This window comes from Malus sylvestris, chromosome 2 (assembly GCF_916048215.2).
Source record: "Malus sylvestris chromosome 2, drMalSylv7.2, whole genome shotgun sequence".
NCBI classification, from domain to species: Eukaryota; Viridiplantae; Streptophyta; class Magnoliopsida; order Rosales; family Rosaceae; genus Malus; species Malus sylvestris.
Genome location: NC_062261.1, coordinates 1729889 through 1756390, shown reverse-complemented (window position 1 = coordinate 1756390; position 26502 = coordinate 1729889). Strand labels below are relative to the sequence as shown.

At 36.6% G+C, this 26502-nt stretch overlaps 5 protein-coding genes and 1 long non-coding RNA gene across 8 annotated transcripts; 2 read left to right on the top strand and 4 right to left on the bottom strand.

The window, feature by feature from the left end:
- Positions 1-319: 319 nt before the first annotated feature.
- On the top strand, positions 320-2546 carry LOC126592349 (F-box/LRR-repeat protein 25-like). Its single transcript, XM_050258042.1, has 3 exons — positions 320-599; positions 1110-2028; positions 2136-2546. Exons 1-3 carry the CDS (start codon positions 540-542, stop codon positions 2147-2149), a joined length of 993 nt encoding a protein of 330 aa, XP_050113999.1. The 5' UTR covers positions 320-539; the 3' UTR covers positions 2150-2546.
- Positions 2547-2753: 207 nt separating this feature from the next.
- LOC126592343 (uncharacterized) lies at positions 2754-5039 on the bottom strand. Its single transcript, XM_050258036.1, has 3 exons — positions 4436-5039; positions 3873-4057; positions 2754-3440 (listed from the first exon to the last, which is right to left on the bottom strand). The coding sequence occupies exons 1-3, from the start codon at positions 4944-4946 to the stop codon at positions 2919-2921; spliced, it is 1218 nt and encodes a 405-aa protein (XP_050113993.1). The 5' UTR covers positions 4947-5039; the 3' UTR covers positions 2754-2918.
- Positions 5040-7454: 2415 nt separating this feature from the next.
- LOC126592331 (putative clathrin assembly protein At5g35200) lies at positions 7455-12258 on the bottom strand. The gene is made up of 16 exons (XM_050258030.1): positions 12121-12258; positions 11536-11658; positions 11380-11449; positions 11169-11266; positions 10848-10989; positions 10676-10776; positions 10308-10391; positions 10093-10143; positions 9942-10007; positions 9788-9853; positions 9625-9705; positions 9455-9532; positions 8848-8994; positions 8675-8750; positions 8453-8565; positions 7455-8262 (listed from the first exon to the last, which is right to left on the bottom strand). Exons 2-16 carry the CDS (start codon positions 11629-11631, stop codon positions 7888-7890), a joined length of 1644 nt encoding a protein of 547 aa, XP_050113987.1. The 5' UTR covers positions 11632-11658; positions 12121-12258; the 3' UTR covers positions 7455-7887.
- Positions 9001-9372, top strand: LOC126592340 (uncharacterized). Its single transcript, XR_007612605.1, has 2 exons — positions 9001-9197; positions 9317-9372. It is a non-coding gene; the product is annotated as an uncharacterized LOC126592340 (long non-coding RNA).
- Positions 12259-17316: 5058 nt separating the features above from the next.
- Positions 17317-23373, bottom strand: LOC126592306 (uncharacterized). 2 transcript variants are annotated; one of them, XM_050258009.1, is made up of 16 exons: positions 23049-23373; positions 22365-22432; positions 21896-22051; positions 21356-21523; positions 20904-21077; positions 20755-20829; positions 20363-20635; positions 20135-20278; positions 19908-20042; positions 19503-19601; positions 19223-19279; positions 18768-18972; positions 18514-18632; positions 18196-18264; positions 17932-18030; positions 17317-17851 (listed from the first exon to the last, which is right to left on the bottom strand). In XM_050258009.1, exons 1-16 carry the CDS (start codon positions 23176-23178, stop codon positions 17612-17614), a joined length of 2211 nt encoding a protein of 736 aa, XP_050113966.1. In that variant the 5' UTR covers positions 23179-23373; the 3' UTR covers positions 17317-17611. The 2 variants fall into 2 exon arrangements, with proteins under 2 accessions (XP_050113966.1, XP_050113970.1); XM_050258013.1 differs by having other exon boundaries at positions 20750-20829; positions 20927-21077; positions 23049-23372.
- A 570-nt stretch (positions 23374-23943) lies between these two features.
- On the bottom strand, positions 23944-26224 carry LOC126592319 (probable glycosyltransferase At5g20260). Of its 2 annotated transcripts, none has more exons than XM_050258021.1 (3): positions 26067-26224; positions 24809-25163; positions 23944-24620 (listed from the first exon to the last, which is right to left on the bottom strand). In XM_050258021.1, the coding sequence occupies exons 1-3, from the start codon at positions 26222-26224 to the stop codon at positions 23958-23960; spliced, it is 1176 nt and encodes a 391-aa protein (XP_050113978.1). In that variant the 3' UTR covers positions 23944-23957. The 2 variants fall into 2 exon arrangements, with proteins under 2 accessions (XP_050113978.1, XP_050113981.1); XM_050258024.1 differs by having other exon boundaries at positions 24809-25164; positions 26101-26224.
- Between the last annotated feature and the right edge of the window lie 278 nt (positions 26225-26502).

The window sequence follows — 26502 nt, the reverse complement described above, 5'->3', positions numbered from 1 at the left end:
TATATGCAAAACAATCAATTAAAATTTAAGTCTTAGTAACCGAATTGTATAAGAACATATGGACGGGAATGGTAAAAACATTACAAATTGACAACTATCTATCTATTTACTACAGTTGATTCACTTAACAATATTACTTTTAAGTTTTTTTTTTTGGCATGGATGATTTTTACAGAATAATTTAATATATGAATGGTTTCGATTATTAGAATAGATTTATGTGAACAAAAATTTCTACTCATTTTTTAGTAGCCAAACATTTATCATCGACTAAATACTGTTTTTTTATTTAATAAAACGAGATTTGGGAAACTACAAAGAAATTGTGTGCATAGTGGCGGGCACACGGTAGCATGGAGATGGGACACTTGTCTCACAGACGAACGTAAATTCTGATTTGGGGGAAGATGAAGATTAGGGCTTAGTTGTTGTTGGCTCAGTTCGTCGGAGCCCCGAACCCTAAAACGCAAAATTGCATTAGGGCTTAGGGTTCTGAGAGCTTCCGTTGTAAAAATCCGAGCTCTCTGAAGACCGAAATCATGAAGAGACAGCGCGGGGTACCTGCCACTCAACCACAACGGCAGTCTTCTCCCAGAAAGGTACTTTATTTTTTCACTTGTTAATTTGAAATATGTGTGTGTGTGTGTGTGTGTGATCTGTACTTGGATTAAATCAGGTGTATTTGAAAGGGAATTCTGTGGTCAATTTTCAATAAATTTGTTTATTTTTTCCTGAATTCTTTAGCAAGTTTAGGTCGAGTTCGAAGAAAAACAGGATTTTGTAGAACCCCAGAAGACAAAATTAATGATTGGAAGTGTATTTCGTTTGGAACAAATTGAGATGATTGGATTTCATGTGAAAGTTACAAATTTTCCATTAAATTGTAAGTGGTTGAGCTACAATTTGTAATTTTAGGAGTAATTCACCATCCAGGATTAAAATTAGCCACTAATTGTCGGTCCATTGTGTAGCTTAGCACAAATCACCCACCCGGGCTACCCGTTGGAGTAGAATATCATTGTATAAGAAAATGAATTAGTTGCTATTGTCAGTTTTTTTGTTGATTAAGAGATGAGTCTGACTTTGATATTTGATCTGTAATCATGTAGTGGAAGATTAGTGGCAATGATCACATCAGTAAACTGCCAGATGATATTCTTTATACCATCATCTTGTTATTGAGTATGAGGGATGCTGTGCGTACGAGTGTATTATCACGCAGGTGGAAGAACATGTATGCATACATATCAAATCTTGAGTTCGATTGGCATAACATAACCCCCACACCAGTCAACTACAATTGTGGAACTGTTCCCAAGGGTTATGTGCGTCATTTTCTAGGAATAATAGACAGATTCTTAGCGCGCCATTTGGGCACGAAGGTTGTCTCCTTCAAGGTTTCCTGTTGCTTTGGCAGTATGTATGCTCATCGAATCACTGACTGGATCATTTTTGCCGTTAGAAAGGGTGTTGAAAGTCTCGATCTTGCCTTTACTTGTGACAAACCAGCTGAACGCCATGATTGGAGAACCGTTGACTATTATCCTTTTCCTACTCAGCTCTTTTTGCACGGTGAAGAATCCAAGCTAAGGCACCTTTCATTACGCTCAGTCACCCTCTGGTCAGATTTTAGTGATCGGTTTAGAACCTTATCCACTCTTGTGTTGTGCGATGTTAATCTTGCTGGACCCGTTGAGCCACGCATGTTTTCTTCTTGTTTGAACCTTGAGCGTTTAACATTGCAATGGTGTTTTGGATTAGAAAGGTTGTGCCTTGGTGATTCTCTTCATCGTTTGAAGGTACTGACGGTGAGCCTCTGCGATGGGTTAAAGGGGATTGAACTCAGTGCCACCAATCTTACCATTTTTCATTATAAGGGTGATGATACAGAGCTCTCTTTCGAAAGGGTTCCCAATCTGGAGGAAGTGTGTGTTGTGATGAAGGGAATTAATGTGATTACTACTTTTGCTCGGTTAGAGAAAGAACTTCCTCATGTCAAGACCATGACAGTTACTAGAGATTATTTGCGTAAGTAAAAGATGGACAACTCTGTGTGGTAACATGTTTTTTTCGAACGAGCTAACATGTCATGCTCTCACTTTTCCTCTTCTTTATCCCCTCGTGTTTTGTTGCAGGTCGGGGTTACTAACCATTCAACAAAGGCTCGGGGTTTGGACCGGTGTTTTGTTTAATATCCAAGATAGCAGCTCTCTCCTAGAAGTTTTACCCCTACTTCAGAAATTCCATTTGGCCTCGAATCTTCGCTGCATCGACTGTTGTTGTAGGTGTCCGATATAAACTTGTACCGTTTTGCATCAGATTGTTACAGAATCTTTGCCCCTGCTTCAGATCATGAGGCGTTATCATTTATAGTTGGTGTCGAATTTACTTTCCGAAACCTAGAAATTCAAATTCACATGTATAATTTACTTGGGGAAGAATTCAGAGGATTTTGTAGAATATATAGTGTAAAGTGAAATTTACTAGCTTTGTAGTTCTTCGTTTTTATGTAATGGCGGAATTTCAAATCGATTTTTTGGATGGTTTTTCGTGGTTTTTGTTTCTTATTGATTCGTGTTTCTATGGGTAAAAAAGGCTTCCCAATCCCATGCTTGTTACAACTGTACTATTGCTTGTACGTGTTTTAAGTAATCCCGGTAAGAGCGCACGAGATTTAACCCAGTTGATCAGAGCAGTGTGCATTTTGCACTCGATATCCAAACTCCCTCCATAATTAAACAAATAAGAGGCAATTTTGAAATAGACTTCATTTGCTTTATTAATTTCAACAAGGAAGCTTTGTATAAGATGCTGATACACATATAAGTACACAATCCAGCCCACCCGACCCGAAAAACCGAAAAGAAGAAACCGAAACTTTACAATTCAATTGGCAAGCAAGCTGCTGCCAATTTTGTCTAATCATATTCATCTACCGCAAGCCAGTCACTTGAATCCTCACCTTCTGAATCTTTCCCCTTTGACCGACCAGCCTTTTGCCGGCCACCCTCGTTTTCCGAGCTTCGATTCAGCTGAACCCAATCATTTGATCCATTGGGTGAACATGCCCTGGCATACGGTCCTTGCCTTAGTCCTGATTGTCTACTAGAAACGTCATTCTCTTCGTCCTCTAAATCGCTGAATGAGATATCGTCTTCAGGTTCGTGTTTTCTTTGGCCATCCACAAAAGTGCCAGAGCTAATACTTGCACCTTCAGACCACTGCTCAGTGCCCTCTTCGTCATCGGTCTTTAACCTTTCTGTCGTGTTAAGTATTTCAGTCGAGGCTTCCTTTTCTTGAGATGAGCTTCCCTCCCCTTGTGTCTTCCCATCCTGGATGTGATTTTTAGGTGAAACGAGAATTGACTTCTCTGGGGCATCCTCCCGTGTGTTCCTCTTGTTATGCAGTTTGTGCAGAAGTACGTCTCTTGCTTCAACAATCTGCAAAGAAAGAAGTTCTATTTTTTAAATAGTGCTACAAGTAGTGTCCGAAGCTGCAAAGTGGAATTGAACACATCCAAAGTTCTATGATGCTATAAAATCGGCTACTAAGTTAAGAGTTAAAACGTATAACAAATATGAGGAACAAGGGAGAGACAAACTACAACATCAAACGAAGTTGTATAAGAGCAACTGGTGACGGGTTATGCACATCATGCCCATATCTCAACTCTCACTTATGCAAGCTGCGGTTAGAATGGCTATCGTAGAACCTTGAAATCAATATACCAAATATAGTAAATTGAATTTATGAAGACAAACGCGCGCTGAATTCTGTATAAAAGTCAACTTCCAAAGTGTCCTCAAAAGAAAATTGGACATGTAAATACGGATAAGAAGCGTGACAAAAGACGAGAAAGATAAACTTCTTGCCTTGGGCGTTGCTAGAAGCTCAAAATCATGTTCGTTTAGTCTCGGGAGCAACAACAAGAAATAGATCATCCAAAATTGCTCCTCACTCATGGAATTGCAAAGCCGGGCTCTTAGATCTGCAAATCCCGGAACCAATTGTAAAACAGCGGACACATGCTCTCTCTGAGCATCCGACATGCTGAAATCTGCAATAAAACCAGCACAAAATCAAAACCAACAAGCATAAGATTGTAAGAACCAATTGTTCAGTCTGTTTCAGTTATCTTGTCAATCGTTGTATCGCAATCACAAACAGATTCAGAGGTCTCCGATACCAACTCCGGTATCTAACATTACACAATTAGAACACGAAAATCAAATCGAACAAAAACTATCACAGCGAATGCGCAACAGATTTCCAGTAAATTTCGATATCTTCAGAACAAACTCAAAGCTTCCTCCGAAGAAACTTGATCTTTCAATTCACAATCCACAACTTCATAAGAAAATTAAAGCAATAGACACAAAGAAAGTAGGCAAAACTAACATTGCATTCAATTTGACGTGGAAGCTAGCAACTTTACCATGATCGAGCGTCATTGGAAAGTCGGTCCAGCAGTCCGGCATCACCGAAATCTCGGTGACGAAACCGAGAACCTCGTCCGTGATCCCCGGCACGTGACCGCCGCCATCGTCGCCGTCATCATCAGCTCCACCTTCTTCTGAAGCTTCGTTTTGAAGCTGCAACAAGCCCGAAGCGAACTTGGAGATCTCAGTGACGGCTTTGTTGCTGTTAGTAGAGAGCAGCGAGAGGCCGGTCTTGAAGCTCCCGCCGATCTCCACCAGATCATTCCGGATTCCCAAAAGCGCCGGCGATTGAGATTGCGATTGCGACTGTGGCTGGGAATTGGACGAGGGAAGGGCGTCGTTGGATGGCGGTGATGGAGGTGGAGCGAGGAAGGTGGCGACGCCGCGGAGTTGGCGGCCGAGGGTTTGGCGGAGAAACGACAGGTCGTTTTGGGGTTGCTTGGGTTCTACATCACGCTGGTCGTCGTCGTCTTTTGGTTGGCGGGGAGAGCTGAAGAGCCAAGACATTGTTTGGTGAATTGAATTGAATTGCTTTCTTTTTGGATTTATTGTTGTGAGAACATCAGCGACATGATGTGCTGAAGAAAAAGCTCATTCATTTTTTTTGTATTTTTGTTTTTTATTTTTTGAATTTGTAATTATATATATATATACACACACATATATTGCAAAATATCTAATGAAATTTAAAAAAAAATCTCATTTTTCACAAAAATTATGAGCGAAAACTCGTGATTTTTACCAGTTTTGTGAAATTCCACAAAAATCATTGTAAAATCTATTTACATGAGAATTTCGCCGCATCATGTGTTTCTTTAAATATCTTTTAAATATATATCTATCCACGTATATATTTAAAAGATATTTAAAGAAAGCTTTCAAAGATGTCCATATCGACAGAAGTTCGTTCTAATTATTTTCAGCACCATTATTGATTTTTATTTCATAAACAATACTGTGAATCACGGTAAGACTTCTTAATTACATTTTTTACAAAAATTGTATATACTCATAAGTTTTCAATTCGGTTTAGTGAATTAAACAATCCAAACAAGTAATTATACCATAATAAAAGCCATTGTAGTATGTCATTTGTGATTAGCAACGAGGAGGAATAGAATGGTTTGCGGGCGACTCCAAGCCAACAACAAAGCTCTCCGCTTTATGAGGGTTCAAAGTGGGAACATTATATAGTACACAACCTTAAACTTATTGTGTAAAGTGGTCGTTTCTACGATTCAAACTATGACATTTCGATCACAAATGAGCAACATTTTCATTGTATAATACTTAATACAAATAACCAAATCAAATTTTAGGGCAAGTGGGCCCTTTACCACAGCAATGGAAAAGTGTTGAATTCTTACATGAGAACGTGAGTTCAAATATCGTCAGTGATTAACCTAATATCTAATCTAACAAAATCTATCGTTTGACCAAAAAAAAAAAGTATCCGGTCCCAAGTTTATAATGTTTATTAACTAAGACTTTATTAGTTTTTAGATTTTGATCAAAGTCCCTAGCATTAATATATTAATGAATTACATGTAAGTTACATAATTTTTATATAAAAAAAATTAGTAATTGATTTAGAGTTCTAATACTCACACCCTTATTAAACTCCTAATTAATTTTCAATTCAAACATTTCACAAATATAAAAAAATTAAATTAGAATAAGTTTGTACCCATAAATTTTTTTTAATCTTATATGTATCCATTCTTAAATATACCAAATTGTTAAAAATGTACCCTTTTTTTAATATAAAATGTGCCCATTTTTTATATAAAATTTCATTCAATCTTTTATCTAATCCATTTTTAAAAGGGACACTTTGGATGCGGTCCCTAGCTATCAATATTCTTTGATTGAAACCTTGTTAGTTTTTAGTTTTTGATTGAGGTCCCTGATATTAATGTAATAATGTAAGTTACTATATTTTTTAATTAAAAATTAAAAATTGAAATTTGTAATTGTTTATATTAATGAGATTTTAAATAAAACTCATAATTTATGGGATTAAAAAATAATAAAATATAAATTATAGTCTCTATTATATTGTGTGTGTATGTATATATATATACATATATGTATGGGTACATTAACCAAAATTAACAAAAAAAGTTATTGTACCAAAACATGGATACATTCTCAAATCAACGAAAAAAAATGTACTCATATAAGTTTAAACATGGATTAAAAAATTTGAATGGATTTTATATTAAAAAAATGGTACATTTTACATATAACAAATTGATATATTTGAGAATGGGTACATTTAAGATTAAAAAAATTGAAAAATTATATGAATGGGTACATTTAAGATTAAAAAATTGAGAATCTTTTTATATATAAAAAAAAAACTAATAGGTACAAACTTAATTTAATTTAATTTTTTATTATTTTGGAAATGTTTGAATTGAAAATTAATTAGAAGTTTAATAGAGGTGTGAGTATTAAACCCTAAATTAATTACTAATTTTTATATTAAAAAATTATATAATAAACAAGTAAATTCATTATCACATTAATGCTAGGGACTTAAATCAAAATTTGAGAACTAATAAGGTCTTAGTCAATGAACAGTAAAAACTAGGGACCGGATACTAATTTTTCCTTTTTAAAACTTATATGGGTACATTCTATTTCGTTTATTTGATAATGTATCCATGTCTAAATTAATAGAAGAAATATAATAATGTTATTAAGCCTAATATCGTTTTTTGTGCTTTTGAAAAATGTACCCATGTTTTGGTACAATAATTTTTTGGTTAATTTTGATGAACGTACCCATGTGTGTGTATACATATATACACACAATATATTCAAGAGTATAATCCATCTTTAATATTTTTAATCCCATAATTATGGGTTCTATTTAAAATCTCATTAATAAAAATAACTACAAATTTCATTTTTAATTTAAAAATATAATAATCTACATAGAAATACATTATTACATTAATGTCAGGAAACCTTAGTAGTTAGGGACCGCATCCAAAGTGTTACAAAAAAAAAAAAAACCCTCAAATCTCATGTATATCATTGTCACATACATAATATCTATCAACAATCACAAATTTTACAAATAATTTCTCTCATAGAGATGCTTGAAGGACCAAATCGGTAGAGGGAGGAAAAAGAGAAAGAAAAACATACACAAAGATCTCCTGCGCATGTCAAAAGAATTTACTCAAGTCGCCGTCGATCCAAATAACATAATTTTCGATCGTCAACGCAAATGGCCAAATAGCTCCAACTCCTCCCTCCGACTGTTTATTTAACAAAGAATCTTAATCCTAAGCTAACCACGGCACATACAAAACATATGGTACACGTCTCCCTCCGAATTTCGGATGCCTCAACGGCTAAAACTGACTATTCTTTCACGTCCTGTTCTTTCCGCGGCTGTAAGTCTTGATAAAAATCTTTTGTTTGGATGGATCGTCTATAAAAGGCCTGCGTATGGGTTGTATGCTTGGACAGGGACACCGGGGCCATAGGGGTGGGTAGGGGCTCCGTGAGGAGTTCCGAAAGGATTCATAGACTGTTGCTGTTGTTGGCCCATCATCATCATCATCTGCTGCTGCTGCTGCTGCTGTTGCTGCAACATGAAGGCCTGCTGCTGGTTCGCCATTGCTGCCATCTGCACAGAATGCGGTGCAGCCATTCCGTTGGATGCATAAAAGGGATCGTGAAGTTGTTGCATCATGGTACCATTTACCGGAGCAGGCTCCCATGGGTTGTAGCTCACATTCTGATTGTTTCTTCTGATTGCATCGTCATATAGGCTGTCTAGTGTAAGCAAGTCTAACCCTCCCGCCTTCACTCAACATTTGAATGGTGTCAGCAGTGTCCGTACATTAAGGGAAATAAAAAAGAAAAGAGAAAGGAAGTGTAGTGATAGTAGAAGAACAAAAAGTGTGTTTGTAACTAACTATACACTAATACTGGTCAATTAAATTCCATACACGTAAACAATACGAGAAGGGAAATTGGTAGGAGAAGAGTACCAGTTTGCTAGAAGCCACGGCGCTCTCATTTGAGCTCGGTGCTGTAACAAGTGCCAATTCCCAACCTGTAGCTCCATTTTCTAGAGTTGGAGCTGTGGATGTTGGTTGGTCCGCTACAAGAACCACAATAGCATTTCAGAAAATAAAATTTATTATAATTTTCTTCTTAACCAAGAAGATTCGTGCATGTTTAAGAGAGAGAGAGAGAGAGAGAGAACTTACAAACTGGAACAATCGCTAAAGCCAGTGCATTCTTGTCATCCAACTCTTTAGTATTTGGAACAGGATCATTCAAACCCTAGCAACAAAGTATGGCATGCATGATTAAACTTCAGAGGGACGACAGCATGCCAAAATTCAAGGGAAAGTAACTAACAAAGGATTATGTGAATTACCAGCAAATCAGGCGGTTCAGCTACAGGTGCTTCCACTTTCACTGGTTCAACTTTCACTGGTTCAGGTAGAGGTGGTGAAGGTGGACGTGCCTCCTCCTCCGGGGCCTTTTTGTACTCTATAGCCAAGATTTCTTTGGGGGCAACCACCTGCCAGGTTAAAGATTAAACTTGAAGGAAATTGTTGCAAACTGCATGTACATAAAGCAGGCAGCCAATACATCATCAATTCTTATCAGCTGGTAGAGTTGGTTTGTGTGAGTATTTTCGGATCTGATCATATTGTGAAAGCCAACAGCTTCTAAAAGCCGAATTTGGATCCGGAATTTTTTTTTTTTGTTTGAACTGTTTAGGTAAATCCTTGGGAGCAGCCTCTCCATAAATGGGGGTAAGGCTAGCCGACATTCACCTCTCCCAGACCCTGCGTAAAGCGGGAGCCTTGTGCACTGGGTACGACCTTTTAACTGTTTAGGTAAATCAAACAGGTTCCCATAGTATTTGCTAATAAGGACATCTGATGATCCACTATTTGCTTTCCTGATCAGGTTACATTGCAAATCTCTTCCAAAATAACAGAATTAATGAGGCAGCACCTCAATACAAATCATACCTGATCCTTGCGAGCTGTTGAGAACTGAGGAGCTTCTTTCACGTACTCTTCCATGGCTTGTAAAAACGATGCAGGGGGCTACATCACCCAAAATGAAATCAAGTTGAGAAAATTAAAATTATCCAAGGAATGCAATGTGTACTAAAAAGGGTCTGCAAGCAAAAAGTCACCTGCTCAATCTTGGTAAACTTCTCTCCACGTCCAATATCAAGACTTTTACATACTTCATAAAACTCTGACAGCCTCTCTGCCTGAAATATGTAGACGGAAATTTAAATGTTGATACGTAAAATAACTTCCCGGTCCCCACCAATATATTCCCCGAAAAACTACCTGCTGTCCTGCCCTCCGATATATATCCAGCGCCCTCATAGCATCATGGCGTTGCATCTCAAAGAACTGTGGTATTAATCATCATTGTACACAATTAGCTTATAGTGCAAGCTCCAAATGTTATATTCCTACATAGCAAAAGATCATATCCTACCTTGTCAACCAAATTGACTGTTCCATCACTTATAGCTTGATAAATCTTGATGCTTTCAGAAGCAACCTGATTTTACGATGGAAGACATTCAGAGGAAAATAAAACATATTGGCTAGTCATTCAGCAAGAATTTATTGCAAGGGTCACTTACCATTGAGAGTGCTAACTGAACCACAAAATTATGAACTGCTGCCCCTTGCGGCTGCAAAATAAAATTGGTTCTATTAATTGAAATATAGTGTCACCCATCAAAGGTAACGTTATTTGGATAATCAACACTTGCTTGAACCCATATTCGTGTTTAAATATGTAGTGGCCCCACATCATAAACCCATTGATTTTGAAGAGCTGATACATAAGACTTGCCTGGCAACCAAGTACACGAAAAAGAAGTTGTTGCAGGGCAGACAAATGCTCAAGCAATTCGGCAGTATCCAGATCTTTGGTCCTCTGCGCCACAATGTTAACTATTTAGTTGCAATGAAGCTTAGGGACAAGAATATGACTTGAATGTATGAAAAAAAAGTAGCAATACAGCTTCGAGGGAAAAAATAAAAGCAACTGCAGGAAAATGAGGTTCTGATAAATCAAACGGTTTGAAATGTCAATGTGCCATATATATTGATGTAAAAGGTGATTGCTAATTTGTTATTGCTTCCCTAAGACAAAACTTATATAATTGGAAATGGAAGAATAAGCAAAAGAAATATGACATAAAGAAATAAACTTCTTACTGGGCGATCCATCTCAACGTCATATTTCAACACACGAAAGCATTCCAGTCTCTCCTCCAAGAACAAGGCATAAGTGCGGATCCAGGTGGAATAATCCCATGCTGGGCAGTGAAAAGGTCAGTTTTTGAATGGATAAATAGTATGCGAAAAGGAGTCAGGGATGGCGAAGTACCATTGGGACTGGAATCATCTTTGAAATGTGCCAAGTTAAGCATATGACTTCTACTTCTACCATAATTCATGAGTTCTTCGTAAAACGTGGGGTCCACTTCCCTCAAAGCACGATGAATAACAACTAATGTCTTCAATGCAACCTAAACACCAACCGATAATCAGTTCGTGAAAATTTCAAGCAAGACGCAATTGCAACTTGCTATGTTTGTCTATGAATGATAACCAAGATGAAGATTATTGCTGTTACAGATAAACAATAAAAAAGTTCCTGTCAATGGATAACTTCTTGTATGTTTATCGGATGAGAAAATGCACATACCGCCCAGTTATGTGTCTTTGCTAACCTCCTTGCAAGAGCGTGGATGCAGTATGCAACATCAGCACGAGGTCTTGTAGCAGAAACGGCAGCAAAAATAGCTTAACAATAAATAAAAACATAACCTTATCAGTCATGATTTACAAACTCTTTCTCCAGATGCAGATGATCGAAAGTACATCATGCAGCTCTTCTTCAGAGAGAGAGAGTCTACCTCTAATGTACTTTTCCTTGGCGGGACGCTCAACATGGTTCGTAGCTTTGACTATCGCAATGTCCAATTCCTGCAAGAATGAATCCCCAATCATGAATACCGGATACATCATAACCGCGAGAAGCATCGGAAACAACCACAAACAAACCACGATACCTTGTAATCGCTGTTGACTTTAGCCAATGAAACTGTGGTGGTGTCCTTGAGGGCTCCAAGAGCTTTCCTGATGCTCTTCTGTGTACCTCCTGACATTCTCCCACTCCTCTATATATCGAAAATCTACAACGAAACCCGAAAAATTCAATCTTCTTTCCATTCCACGAATCAAAACCAATAAATAGGCAAGAAGAAATGATCCAAAACCTTAAATCAAACTAAAGTACACCGCTCACCCACCACTCAAAATATCAAATTTACGATAAATTCAAATACAAGCTGACAGAAAACTCCAACAAACTACCAAAAACCCTAAGTTTCCAAATTCCAGCTTCATAATTCAGATCCAACTAGCTACAAAAAGGAACAGCCAACCACATAATATACTAAAAAGTTGAATACTTCAGCACCAAATACTCAGAAACCGACTGAATTCCAATCCAAAATTCAAATCCAAAACACCAAACACAAAAAGAAGTCAAATTTCCCAGCAGCCAGTAGTGGCAGCTCGGAAATAAACGAAATGGCAGAGAGAGAAAGAGAGAGAGAGAAAGAGAGAGAGAGAGATCGGAGGACTTGACTTGCCTGAAACCGAACTGATGTGAGAGAGAGAGAGAGAGAGAGAGAGAGCAGAAGCAGAAGAAGAGGAGGAGGAAGAAGAAGAAAAGTCGACCAGAAGAAAGAGTTCGGTTCTGGTTGGCCCGTCGGCGTCTTTCGACAATTACTTTCTTTTTTTTAAATAAAAAATAAATAAATTTCTTTTTGGTTTTAAATTTAATTATTTAATTAATTTGACTGAAGTTTCCCATCTGTCAGAAGGACAGAAAATACGGCTGTCTGAGATGGGGTACTAATTCTCTACGATGCTTTACTGCCGCCCTTTTTTACTCCCCTCTACCGTTTAATCTTGCTGCGTATATCAACGTATGTGATTCGTTGGATTTTCCTTTCCCTTTTCTATCAAGATAGTGTTATTCACGCAATCCTTTTTAACTTCACATATTTTTGTTAGTTTTTTTATTAATTTTCTTCATCTCATTCTACGGCTAAAAATTGAAAAGGTGTGTGAAAATTAAAAATGAGTGTGTGAATAACACAACTCTTCTAACAAACGTAAGATATTTACCAAAATATATTTAGAATGTATTAAAAACATCTTCCATCATGTAGTCTATTTTGTAGTAAAGTTATAGTTAAAATTTTCAAAAATTTGTTTTAATAAGCTCTCTGGAAAATGTTCTACTTCAACTATACTCTTTGCTTTAGAGAGTTATAATCGATTATTAGTCAATAATTAACTAATAAAACTTATTTATTTATTTAAAATAATATGAAAACAGTTAGCATTAATCATTGAGTCACCAGGAGCTCGTTTTTCCCTCTCTAGCTCCTAGATGAATTCCTATTTTAGGAAGTGGAGCATGATTAAAGTTGTTTTTTTTTTTTTTAAATCTCTCTAAATCTCTCTAAAATCTCTCTAAATTCTAGTTAGGAGCTCATTTAGGCAGCTCATTAGAAATTCTCGAATAAGCAACAATAGTATCAAACTCTTTTTTATTTTTATTTTTTTGTCAAAAGTATCAAACTCATTTTAAATATGTATTTTCCTCGCATATTTGAACGTTGAACTTTTTTCCAACTAAGTAAAGTGAATTTACTTGGCCATAAACCTTTTTACAAGAAAGTATATTTGTATCCAGCATTCTTTGATTAATTAAGTAATTCTTAATTAATCAAAGAATTCATGATCAATCAATCATATTGGTTTTTCACATGAGGATGTTTTAAGAGAGTAATTTTTAATTAACTAAAGTGGGGCGAGATCTACTTAGTTGTACAAACAATAATGTCTTTAAATATGTAAGAACGTTGATGGATCCATTTTTCAGAAGTCGATTTTAGGACAACTTTTCGAATCCAATCCATATCATAAGAAAACTATGGTCCAAGAACAAGAAATGGAAGTTGCTTAGAAACAAGAAAAACAATTAGTGCCAGCTAATTCGAGTATTAATTGTGATTATACTCTACTTAGTACTTAATAGTGGCCTTTCCATTATTAGCAAATAAAATATTTTTCCACCCAACTCATTTAAATAGATTAATTTTAACATGAAAAAAAAATTAGCAATCATTTTCAACGGTCAACCTAATCACATGCAAATACTAAATTTTAACAAATTCTGGCAATTATCGGCCATGATTCTTTTTTTTTTTTTTGGAATATATAGTAGTAGCTTTTCGGATCTTTGTGTTTGGATCTTGCAGACCGAGAGATTTGACCATGAGATTCAAGTTTTTGGATTTTTGTGAAGTTGATCAGTATAATGAGTTAATTAAAACATGTGGTTGAAATTGAGTTATTAGTCTGCATATTCCGGACACAGAGATCCAGAGTGAATCCCAATCCAAACCAAGACATTTGTCCTGCAGAATGTATTCATGTCTATTTCTTTATCATAATTCCAATCATGGACTACAAAATTGACTATCCCATTGAGAAATATTTCGAAAATTAAGAATAAATAAGAAAATAATTAAAATTGTTTTTTGATAAAAAGAAATATCCCAAAAATAAAGCTCAACGGTCACACCAATTTTCTTTAGTTTATTAGCTCACCAACATTTTTCAGCCAAACAAAATTATAGCATAAAGTAGTCACATTTATTAAGCCATTGGTACGGATGTGACATGTGAAAACAACCAGCCACATAACATATTGAACATCACTCTCTTTGCTTAACTTTTAATGTTGGAGGTTAATTTCAGACAAACGAGAAAAACACGAGTGGTAACAAATATTACGAGTTTATGAGTGCTGTGAGTGCCTTATATAAATTTTTCTCGTTGTACAAGACGCACAAATTACAACAAAGAGATCTAATGGAGGAGGTTAATTTAGACAAACGAGAAATTCTTCTATATAAAATGTCGTATAAGAGATAAACTTTGGTATAACTGATTAATTAGGGAAACTCTTACGGAGTGAGATTAGTTGAGTCGATTGAGGCTACCAAAATAGAAAGAGTTGTATTTTGTGAAAACAATCAAACATTACGAGCGATCTGAGTAGCCTAGATAAATTTTTCTCGTTGTATAAGACGCACAAACAACAAAGAGATATAATGGAGGAGGTTAATTTAGAGAACCGAGAGATTCTTCTACATATAATGTCGTATAAGAGATAAACTTTGGTATGACTGACTGATCAGAACAACTCTCACATTGAGTGTGATCAGTTGGGTCGGTTGAGACTACCAAAATACAAGAAGCTCTATTTTGTGAAAGTAATCAGATATTACGAATGATCTAAGTGACCTACGTAAATTTTTCTCGTGTAAGACACACAAACAAGAAGTGAGACCAAGCCATAACACATCCTCAATTTCCCAAAAGAACTACACAATTCATTTTCGTGTTGATTTATGTTGTCCAAATTGTCAGGGGTTTATACTTTACATTTTGAATGCATTGCCATTTGCCAGCACAGATCCTAATTTCATAAGCTACTTACCAAAAAGACGATCGCAGCCTCCAAATAAACAATAAGAAAAACAATACCATTTTCTTTCTTATTTTTAAATAAGTTTTGAAACCACGTTCTGGAAAATTCATAGTTTTTGTTTGCCAGGGTGCATGCATAGATTCAAACACTGATGATTCCAGCTAGGTTAGGAGGGGAATGAGATCCCCTAGGAATTTGTCTGAAGTTCGTAGACCGAGAGATCCAAACTGTTTAAGAGAGATAAAGAAATTCGAACCGTTTAAATTTTTAGATTTATGAAGTGGGTCAGTGAGAAAAGCTAATAAAGAGCCGTAAGATTGTAATTGAGTGATTTGAATCTCTCAGTCCGTAGATTTCGAACACAGAGATCTCGAATGAATCTCAATCTATTAGGAGAGACCTCGGTTTCGTTAAATATAAACTTTTTCGCATATATAAGTTAAGTCAATTTACCAAAATAATAGATATCTTATTTGTATTTAAATTGGAGTCCCGCTGCTCTCTGTATCTAGAATATCGTATTTTCAAAGAACAATGGGGCTTCATCCAATATGCGTAACAAAAACAACTAAAAAGATGTCAACGGCTGGTGCTGGATAGCACTTTTGGTAGAAGATTTTATTGTATTATATAGATTGCGTGTACCATCCATCTGCTCCAAATTTTGTCGCTTCTTCTTCGACGGCTGCTGACTGCGCAAATCCAGAGGTCCAAGAGACCCGATCCGTACAATTCAACCTATACGAGATGAGAAACCAAATGAAAAATGCCAATTGAGAGGTCCAAGCATAGACTACCAAACAAGAATTCCACATTTGAAAATTGAAACTTCTAAACTAGAATCAATCTGAGTAGTTACGAGAAATTTTTGAGTTCGACAGGAAGATCACGTCAACAAAGGTGAAACCTTCTTGTATTGGTGATATCCCACACACTCTTTACCGATCCCGCTCTCACCGTAAAAAGATCTCTGACAATGTGTGTGTGGCCCGACAAATGATGGTCCACCTGTCGGACCCAAGATTTTTTCGTAATGGGCGAAGCCGTTAAAGTGTTTTTAGATCGATTTTGATTAAGTTTTGGTGGGCGTCCTTTATCCCAGATGGATCCATCAAGATTCAAATTCAAAGTTGGCCATTAGTCTCTTTTCATTCTTTTGCTTTATCACAATAAAGCGAGAAATTTCAATAAAAAAACCTATCATAAAGGACTTGCATAACACAATGGCGGATCCAGGAACAATATTTCCGCAGGGGGTTCACATGTAAAAATTTACAAACATTTTTTAGACATATAATAACCTTAAGAATTAAACCATAGTTCCATCATTCATAACCTATAGAACAAATAATAATACAAGTTACAATAGTTCCCGACGTGTTTTCATTTTTTGAAAACGTTGCATTGTAGCTTCATTGTTAATGGAAGAAAAAACATTGCTATCAATATAAATCATCATGCGATCACTCAACCATTGATCTCCCATTCGGTTGCGCAATTGAATCTTCACAATATTCATAGCGGAAAAAGCTATCTCCACTAAAGCAGTAGCAACTGGTAGAACCAAAGCCAATGTAATTAGCAAATACATGTGATTAATATACTTCACCATTTTTTTTGCAAGGCTACCAATTCCTTTCAATTGAGAAAATTCACTACTTGAATGCATATTAAGAATATAATGCCCAAGTTGATCTTCAAGTGCCAAGAGTTGACAAGTAGTAAATTCATTTGGATAAAATGAGCAAAACAAATTAGCTTTTGTTCATCAAAAGCCGAGAATGAATCATCCAAGCTCAAACTTGCTAAACAAAAAAGCAACTCTGTATTTACCTCATCAAGCGATTGTTTAATTCCATAAGGTGCTTATCAACGATAGCAATAAAGAGCTTCACATGATAATGATGGAAGTTTGTGATTCTTTGAGCTCTACGCCGTGATCTCCCTCGAGTAACATATCCATCATCCATGCATTTATTTTTTGGTTCTTGGTGTTTATTTTTTTTATTAAACTAAGGGTCCGAAACTATGTCGTTTTGACAAAGTAATATTTATTAAAAAATAAATAAAAATAAGAAGAGCCACTTTTACAGTTGAAAGGCATGTATGAAGTCAACTCCAAACTTTAAAAAGGCACCACCCAAGTTATCCATGAATATTCACTGAAGTGCGGAGGGTCAACACTCAAGTTATCCCCGAACATTCACTGATGTTCAGGGGGTCAGCTGACCCCCCTGCCCCTCAATGCATCTGCCTCTGACATAACACACTGTCATACGATAAACACATTATAGTGTGTTATTGATTTGAGATACCGTTATTGTTGCCCTCTACCGCTCCCGAACCGCCCAATGCGGCCGCTCCCAAATCGCCCGATGGGGGTCAGAAAGAGGGAGGACAAGAGCTCACATAAATATGGTTTTATGGTGTATTCATTGAGTACAAAATTAATGAAATGAATAGTTGAAAATAACGCTGGAAAAATTGATGTTACAAGTGCTCTGCTACAAGACTCCGCCGCTGGATCGAGCGAGTGCTTCAAAATTGGTAGAGATGGTTAAATGTCACATTCACGACCTCCGGACAACAGCCGTTGCAAAGCACGGATGGTGGTTGAACTCGAAAGAAACCTTGAGTGAGGGGTCACTGGCTCCAGCTCGGCTAATCACGTTTAAGGCAATGCTGTTGTGCTCAGCTACTTGCTCTAGCCTTCGTAGTTCAGCCAATTTTTCCGGGTCGTTCGAAAAACTACTCTTGACATTCTTTGCGATCTTCTGAGCATCCTTAAAGTAATCGTGCATAACAAGGTTCTGCAAAAAGGAATAGGTAACAGTAAGCCTACCGGAATATCAAGGAAATTCCGACCAGTGTTGACAGAAAGTTTACTCACGGATAAATGAGCTTGGGTTGTAGATTCCACGAACAGGGGGAATGAGACATGGTCAGGAATGCAAGCTTTCTGTAGGAGCTCAAAGTGCTGAATAAACCTCTGCAGAAGTGAGAACACAAAGGACACATGTCATCCGAAACCTAATTGGTCAGAAACTTGTGCAAACTATAAATTCGTAAAAAATAAACAGTGACTTCTAAGGTAGCTCCCAATATGCGCTTCGTGCAAGTATTTTTTTTTGGAAACTGGATTGTTCAAGTATACCTCATGCTCAGTATTAAAAGGGCTTCGACTTTGTACAAGCATGTGATCGTTCTTCAAAGCAGCAAGCATCTGGAAACATTGAATTCATTAAACTGAGGTTTTGAGGTGAAATAGTTGAAGCAAAAATTTATGCTATGAACACGGACAGGACCTTTCCTTAGATTAACAATATAAAATGGCCCGGTTGATGATTTAAACAAATTTCTTAGTACCGTCAGAGGCCCATAAAGACCTTATTCTCTAGACAGCCATCTTAAACGGTACTTCCTGGAAGTGGTCATTCTTCAACTCATAATGCAGAAACTAAAGCACAATTACCATTGTAAGTCCTTCGGCGAGACATATTTGGCACTGAAGAAACAAGACTGCAGGTGGAATCCAATAATCTTGTGCCACATCTTTAACAGAATCCCTTTTCTTTTTTCCTTTGCATTTACCTGAACAACAAAAACACAGGATGCATCAGATGGTGCATAAGTGAAGTAAATTATCTTTGGAGAGCCATATCACATACAAATGTACAAGAGAATTCAGACAGATTGATTAAGTTTACAGGATATAAGAATATTTACCACTGCCATTGCACACCACCGTCTTAAGATTTGTTTTCTGTGCAAGCTTGAGCAGGACAACATAGATATACCAATATACCATGCAATATTCACTGAGCGAATAGAGCTCCAATTCAAAACCTAAAATGAGAAATCGAGAAGCTATCCAGTATGTTTGCTTTTCCACCCAAAGAAGGATGTGTTGGAAGAGTTTCACGCTGATATTCTGTGGAAATTCAAAAAGCCAAACTGGATAAGCAAAATTATACTGGTTTTTGCATTTAGGTTTCACTATGCTTACTGATTATCAAACGAAATATGACGGCATTGTAGAGACGATTTAATCAACACAAACATGGTCTTGTGTCAAGTGATTGGACAAAACATGATGATGTCATCAGCCTCTTATATAGAAACTAAGGGCCTCCAAGTGCATTTGATGATTAATAGAGTAATATTCCCAGAGAGCAGCATACCTCATCATTTGAAATGTTTGCATTGTCTCCAAACTCCTTTCTAAAGGCCATCTCTAACTACAAATCAACATTTAAAAAGCATAAATAAATTATCCAAACAACATTTAAAATGGACGGTTTTGGTAAACAGAAACATTAGATAACAATAGACGCAAGATACATGTGCTTCATAGGACAATCATTTCAGAAACACATTACCTTTTGAGGCCTGAGGAACTCAATGAATTTGAAAACAAAGAAAAACTAATAAACATCTTGATTCGAAGATAATGTGGCATACCTGCATATAAACAACACGCCAATCTTGTAAAATCTTTCCAAGCTTACGCCGTTGCCATGCACCATTTGTGCATAAAACTTTTAGCAAACTGATTACTAACTGCAGTACCCAAGATAACGCACGTATTAGAATCAGCACACAGTGCAAGGATCTATAAACATAAAACTAAAACCAGCCTTCCCCTTCTGTTGCATGCACGATTACAACAAGAAAAAAAGTTTTATTAACCATTTTCTCTTCTTGTGCATGCATAATCAAGTGCTTTTATTGATAAAACATCATATTAGAAAATTAATGAATAGTTCCATAATATAAGAAGATACAGATTTGAAAACTATCATATCCCCAAAAATACAAAAATGGAAAGACAAAATGTAATCAGTCCAGAGAACGAGATCACTTCACCTGTCCCAGTTGAATAATAGATTCCTGTTTCTGAATATCATGGTTCCTTGTATTATCTGGCAATGCTGCAGCTCGGATAATAACAGCAAAGACAGGATCCCGACCATAGAGTTTCCCGTCTTGAACCAGCAGACGCTGTTCAAAAGTTTCAGGTCAATAATTCACAAATATGCTGACAATATTCAGCAATTAGTACCTAGAATAAAGTAGAAACAAATGGCACATACCTGAAGATGAGCCCTTGCTACTAAATCAGGCTGCGATTTTTGAAACCCAACCAAAAAGTGCAAAACACTTTCTAATGACGGGTCTAATTGGTAGGAACATATAACATCGAGATCACGAAGAAGTTTAATAAAATATTCAACAGTCTGGCACAACAAAACCAAAGCAAAAATGTTACAATAGTGGAAGTAAACTACTACAATTATCGGCAGCAATTATCTCATGCTCACCTTTTTCCAACTCAGAATTTTTATTGCACGTGGTGGTGTAGGTGCAGATAATCTACAGTTTAAACTAGCATCAAAGCCAATTGGTTCACAGCCAGAAGCCGTAGTTTTATCTTCTAAGTTGCCTTGTTGACTTCCAAAAGTACTAGATCTAAGGAACTCTGAAGAGCTAAGAATGTCTTCTAATTCAGATATGCAGGAGGCTATATGTTTTCTTGCCAACTCCAATCCTCTTCCTTGAGGCCGCTTCATAGATGTAAGGACATGGTAAAAATGCTGAAAGAAGAAGAGAGCTCTTTTTATACAACATGGGGGCATAAATATTCAAATGAATAGACGTGTTCCCAGATGAAGCAGATGAATACAAGATAAATGAACACAGGGTAAGACCTTACGAAAGCGTAAGCGGCATAACAAAGCTTTGCAGTAGCCTTCCTCCAATTCAGGATTATTTTGTTGTGACACCAAGTCTGCAACAAAAAGCAAGTATATGATGATGGTGGTGCTTTGTTCCAAGCTATAATTCAAGATAAAGTAATATTACTGCGAAAGTGAATGTATATCTGCCTTCTAACACTCGGGTTTTCGATGATGGTGCTTTACAGGCACGTAATTGGCGGGAAATTGTTTCTTCAACAGCATGTAGCATTGACAAGCACTTTTCATCTCCATCCCCATTCAAAGGAAGACCATATGTCATTGTAAAAAGGTCTTCTTCCTGCAATGAGACAAGTTTGATAACTAATACAAATAAAAGTATTTCTCCAGTGCAAGCCACTATTCAGAGACTAGGCTTGAAAAACAAAATGCACTGTAATGTCCCCAGAATATGAAACTAGAATTCACTCTGAGGATAACAATCATTTACAACGCACTAATGGAAGCAGTTAGGTGTTGATCAAAAAGACTAAAGCAGCATATGCACAAGATAAATTACTACAACTTAATGGAAATACTGAAACAGCATAGGCCAAAAGAGCTGTTGAAATACTTTACTTCATGAGTGCGTGCATCTGAGACAACTGAAATGACAGCCTTGCAGGTTGCTCGTATGGCTCTGCAATAAGAATGCAGTAAGGCATGTGAGGATGTCCTATCAAGCCTGAGAAGATAGATGCACGAGAAGACAGTTTGTGCCAATGAATGACCCTTGTGCCATGTTGCCTGCCATTTGAAGATTTACATATAGAAACATAAGGAAAGGAAAGACTGTAATACAGAGAAACAAATGATAGCACAGATTACTTCCAGCGGGAAGTTTAGTGTTTTAAAACATATATCATGAATAGATTTCAAAAAATAACAAGGAAAAAGAAAAATTAAGATCCTAAGTAGCACTGATGTCTATGTAAATTTCATAGCAATCCTAATCTTTTACAATAAACAGCACTCATGAAAAGCAAGAAATTTGGTTTACGAAATTAGGAAGTTATGTAGCAGTGAAGGAGCATATAATAGCATTACTGCAAGTTAACAATATATAAAAATTGCTTTTCAAGCCTAAAGAGCAGTTAAAGAAAGTTATGTGGCAGATACCTCACAGGCTAGAAGATGATCCATGATATCAATAGTACGTTGAACGTCAACAGTTTTATCAAAGCTAATAGGAACAGGAGCAGCACCATCATCAATTGCTTCATCAACAGAGTAATATTTACAGACCATACCAGAATCCATCTTCGGGTCCATTATCTAATAAGGAACACAAACAGAAAGTGTTAAATTAGACTAAGCAAACACTTGAAAATCAACATCAGCATTAAGAGAATGCAAAACCATTACAGCATAGGTTATAGAAGGATTGTGCAACTCTTTAATTCTTAATGCCCTTGATGGCGATCCACCACGTGATACAAAGCAAAAAACACATTTTCCAATTAAATTTGTCTCCCAGCAACTTATTCAAAGATCATAACCGAATTCTGCGTTAATTATTCAGTCTACAATACAACAATGCTGCATGTACAAATAAAAAATAAGAAAAACACTGCCGATAATGTGTTACCTCCAAAGCAGACATGGCAGCAAAAAGATTGAAATTATCTCCGTTAATGAGCATACCATCTTGAAGATCTGTGACCAAAATCCATCAAAAAAGCAAAACAAATGAAGCATAACAAGCCAAGAAACTGGTAGAACATCAATCAAGTTCAAAATCCCAACCACATTAACATTATAAAACGTTTCCACAACACAAGCTTTGCCATCCAAGCACCCTCGCAACACTTAACCGTGCGAAAACACCAACACAATTCAACATTATCCTTCATACGAAGTCAATGTTTTCAAGAAAAACCACAAAAGCTTAGGATCGTATTGAACTAATGGAAACTATACCGCTGCTCTCGATTAACCACGCACACTCGCAACACAGATACACACACACACACACACACACATATGCATATATACATATACACACATACATAGTTTTGCATATAACCAGTTACATTAAATTGCAAATATTGATTAAACTACTCTGATCACTACAAGTCTTATCCTTTATGTAAATTCTTTTACTTCTAATTCGAAAGTCCAACACTTTATATTATATGAAAACGCAATAAGCTTTTTCGGATTTTCATCCCTTTACTTTTCTATTATCCTTCATTTTCTCGGGAACCAAACAGAGCAGCTGAGAAGCTGAGATTTAAGTTTAGAGTAAGCAAACAAGGGGAAAAGCACAGACCTTTACAGGCGGCGTCGAGGAGGGGCGAGACGTCGGCCCAGACGGTTTGATCGCCGGAAGGAATGGGGGTGCCGCGGTCGGGTAAGGAGAGGTTCACGGTAGCGTCCTCTGCACTAGTCGTCCCCGCCATCGTTGCCGATGCTTCTTTTTTTTCCACTGCTGCGTTGGAATATCAGTCCTTTTGGTTTAACTTGTTGGTTGCTGCTGCCCACTTTGCCTGCCCTTGAGAAAGTGAAACGAGGAAGGAAGACGGTGAGCGTGGACTGGTTGGGTGGGTCGGGGACTTTAGGGGTTCAAATGGGTCGGGTATGATTTGGTAATCATCATCCTGTTCCCTAGCAATAGTATAGTCTAAGCTTAATTTAATTTAAATCACGAAAGGGCTGCGAACTTTTTGGTAAAACGACATATTTACACTAAGAAAGTGGATAAATAAATTGATTGTAAAATTGTCACTCATAAAATTCGAAATTAAAACTTCTAACTTATGACTGATTAGGGACATCACTAAACCGTAGTGGTGACGAGAGAAATGCGAACTTAGATGCAAAGGAGTTTAGGTCAGCAAACCCTCGTAAGTTTTACATTAGCATAATTATAAAAATGGGTTTGTGTTAGTGTCATAGCAGTTTTGTGGTGGCGTTGCTTTTGATCCTGTTATAGTAGTATGTAATATGTATTGAAGAGACTATCTATTACGAAATCATCTAAATCAACATGTTATCATGCGTTTTCTTTCGCAAAAGAATTCAAATATTATAATATTGACATTTCTGTTACACGAAAGTCGATATATATATATATATATATATATATATATATATATATATATATGTATATGACTCGTTGTGAAGTTTTATAACACAATACAAACAAAAAAGTCAAACAAAAATTTCAAATATATGCATATCAAGAAAGCAGTGAAACATCGAGTCTTCTTAGCCACACAGAGTGGAGCACCATGTTAAGCATATCGTAAGGCTGAGCAGGACGATGGACCGTAAAATGCCGGTGCACCTCCGTCACACTCTTTTGCAGTTCCAAATACCTCGAGTGCGAAATCTCTTTCAAGATCGTCTTGATTTCGGGTATTTTTTTCGACGGAATGTACACCGAGAATTTGCTCCAGTCAAGAACGTCGCTAAAGGGCAATGAATAGTTGTCAGAAATGAGGACGGGGACGCACCCCATAGAAATTGCTGTGACTACTCTTGGACTTGCCACTTCGTACCCACTAGGGCACAAGCAAAACTTGGCTTTACCCATCAACTTGAAGTAGTCTTCCTTATTTTCTAGGTACTCATGCACTTGCACCTCATTGTCTTTGTCCTTCCAATGCTCCAGCAAGATCTTTCTTATGAGACCGTGAGATCCTCCGGCGAAGAAGGCAAGGATTGAACCCTTGTCGAGGCTTGTATTTTGCGGGGTCGGACCAAGTTCTCCATATGGTATGTTGATTTCTGGAATGGAGGCGTCTCTTTGGGACTTAAACCCTTCTGATGTATTGGCATTGCATAAAACCCTAATGAAGTTCTGGTAGAACTTGGGATTAGCTTGTGAAATGTCTGGTGCCTGAAATTTAAGACTAACAACATAATTAGTTTTTTTTCGTATAGACGATGACGTATAGTGACCAAATAAACTATTTATAACATATTTACTTATGGTCATACTCATCATATATATCTTTTGCATAAGTTACAAATTGTTTTTTTTTTTTGTACACTAATGAAGGATCGAGAAGAGTAAAGGAGGCATACCCAATCATGACAAGAAACCAAGAAATGATCAGCACCGTGGCTTCTATTCCAATAAGGGTATTTTTCAGCTACAACGCCAATATAGTCCATAACAACCCTTTGAAGTTGATCACGGTTATATGTGACAAGAGGCCTGTACAGAAAATTGACGATGTTGGATACACTGATTGGGATGAGGAATAGGTGTGCCTCGTCGGGATGGCGAGCCATGAACCGGCTCTTCCTGCTCTCCATCTCGTCGATAAACAGCCCCTCAACACTATAAATGTTGTTGAAGGGCCCGGTGTGAACCAAGGGATGCTCTCCTTCCCTGTAAACCCACACCTTCAATCTTTTCTCCATCTCTGCGTAACTCCTAATCCATCGTACATATCATCATAGTGCTTGGTTAGAATTTAGAGCATGCCTCATACTCATCCCTACCATAACAAAGTTTTATAATTTTTGCGTAAATAATGAAATTGTGCTAAGTACTTATTAACCGAAATTTAAGCACGTCAGATGTAAGAAATACATACCACACCAAGAACAGATAAACAAAACTATGAAACAAACTTTCAATAGAACTGATAATCTGCATATAAATCATCATTTAGTGTATCTGTATTAATGTCTTACTGTTATTCAGGTTCTATTTTCAATTCAAAGTCTGTTGACAAGTTTCATGTGCGTAAATTTCTTAATAGGTAAATCGATTAGTTAACTAAGTAATGCAATTATTAAGGTGAAATCATTTTATAGTGTAAAATCAATCTACCTGCATGGTATGAAATCAAGGCAAATGAATCGACAGCAATGCGTAAAATAGGCTTAGTAATTTGAATCAGATTAATGAACATCGAGTAGAAAGTTTTACTGCACCAACTGAATGCTGAATCAGTGGTGACGAGGACACACATAAATGGTATATCCGAATGGTTGAATATGGGACAAATTGGCACAAATCAGTAATTTTATTTCGAATTAATGGAAACATTACTATAGTTGGAATTATTTTTCGTGATTCCAGTCAATGGTCCACAGTTTCTAACGAGGAGCATGTGATTCGGTTTTTTCATGTGAAGTGTTAGAATTTTCATTTGATATGTTAGCACTTTATTATGTAAATCAAATTAGCATTAAAACATCCAGATTATGTTCCCATAAACATTAATTTTTCCTATGACTTTATACAGTCAAACCCCAATAAAGACAATTAAATAAAAATATAACTGATAGAAAATCAACCATAGAGAGATAATTGTGTTTTGAACTTAACTGATGAAAACAATGTGCATTTCTGTAAATTGATCCTTTTGGGATGAACACTTCTTCGTCTTCTTTGTAATTAGACGCTTGATTCTTTTCATGTACTGCTCTCCAGATCGCCTCTCTTGCTCTGGCCAAACCTGCTTCAATTCTCTCCAAATTACTCATTTTCTATTCAAAAAACAAGATAAAATTGGAATCAGTGATAAAAACAAATTAATAAATATGCGTATATATTCATGAGGGAATATTTTTCGCACTCCTCTTTTATTCGGCTGCACTATTCTGCTTGTTTTCATTCCTTGATCATTGATTTATTTAGTCTTGTGGCTAGAAATAAGAGACGAGAGCGAGAAAATCATTTCACATGTTCATATGTTTAAAAATATTTAACTAAAGTAAAATAAAAAAGAAATACTATTGCACGGCACACTTTTTTACGTTCC

Bases quoted from the DNA above. Each gene is read 5' to 3' on its own strand.
- LOC126592349 (XM_050258042.1), top strand. From the start codon at position 540: ATGAAGAGACAGCGCGGGGTACCTGCCACTCAACCACAACGGCAGTCT. The intron at 600-1,109 runs GTACTTTATTTT...GTAATCATGTAG, and splicing joins GGCAGTCTTCTCCCAGAAAG to TGGAAGATTAGTGGCAATGA.
- LOC126592343 (XM_050258036.1), bottom strand. From the start codon at position 4,946: ATGTCTTGGCTCTTCAGCTCTCCCCGCCAACCAAAAGACGACGACGAC. The intron at 4,058-4,435 runs GTAAAGTTGCTA...GTTTTATTGCAG, and splicing joins TCCAATGACGCTCGATCATG to ATTTCAGCATGTCGGATGCT. The intron at 3,441-3,872 runs GCAAGAAGTTTA...CTTTCTTTGCAG, and splicing joins AGCTTCTAGCAACGCCCAAG to ATTGTTGAAGCAAGAGACGT.
- LOC126592331 (XM_050258030.1), bottom strand. From the start codon at position 11,631: ATGTCAGGAGGTACACAGAAGAGCATCAGGAAAGCTCTTGGAGCCCTC. The intron at 10,144-10,307 runs GCAAGTCTTATG...TTTATTTTGCAG, and splicing joins TTCGTGTACTTGGTTGCCAG to CCGCAAGGGGCAGCAGTTCA. The intron at 8,566-8,674 runs GTAAGTTCTCTC...TGGTTCTTGTAG, and splicing joins TTTAGCGATTGTTCCAGTTT to CGGACCAACCAACATCCACA.
- LOC126592306 (XM_050258009.1), bottom strand. From the start codon at position 23,178: ATGGCGGGGACGACTAGTGCAGAGGACGCTACCGTGAACCTCTCCTTA. The intron at 19,602-19,907 runs GTGAAGTGATCT...TGGGTACTGCAG, and splicing joins CTATTATTCAACTGGGACAG to TTAGTAATCAGTTTGCTAAA. The intron at 17,852-17,931 runs GTGAGTAAACTT...TCCTTTTTGCAG, and splicing joins CAACCCAAGCTCATTTATCC to AACCTTGTTATGCACGATTA.
- LOC126592319 (XM_050258021.1), bottom strand. From the start codon at position 26,224: ATGAGTAATTTGGAGAGAATTGAAGCAGGTTTGGCCAGAGCAAGAGAG. The intron at 25,164-26,066 runs GTTAAGTTCAAA...ACGATGGATTAG, and splicing joins AATGCACATTGTTTTCATCA to GAGTTACGCAGAGATGGAGA. The intron at 24,621-24,808 runs GTATGCCTCCTT...CTTAAATTTCAG, and splicing joins TGGTTTCTTGTCATGATTGG to GCACCAGACATTTCACAAGC.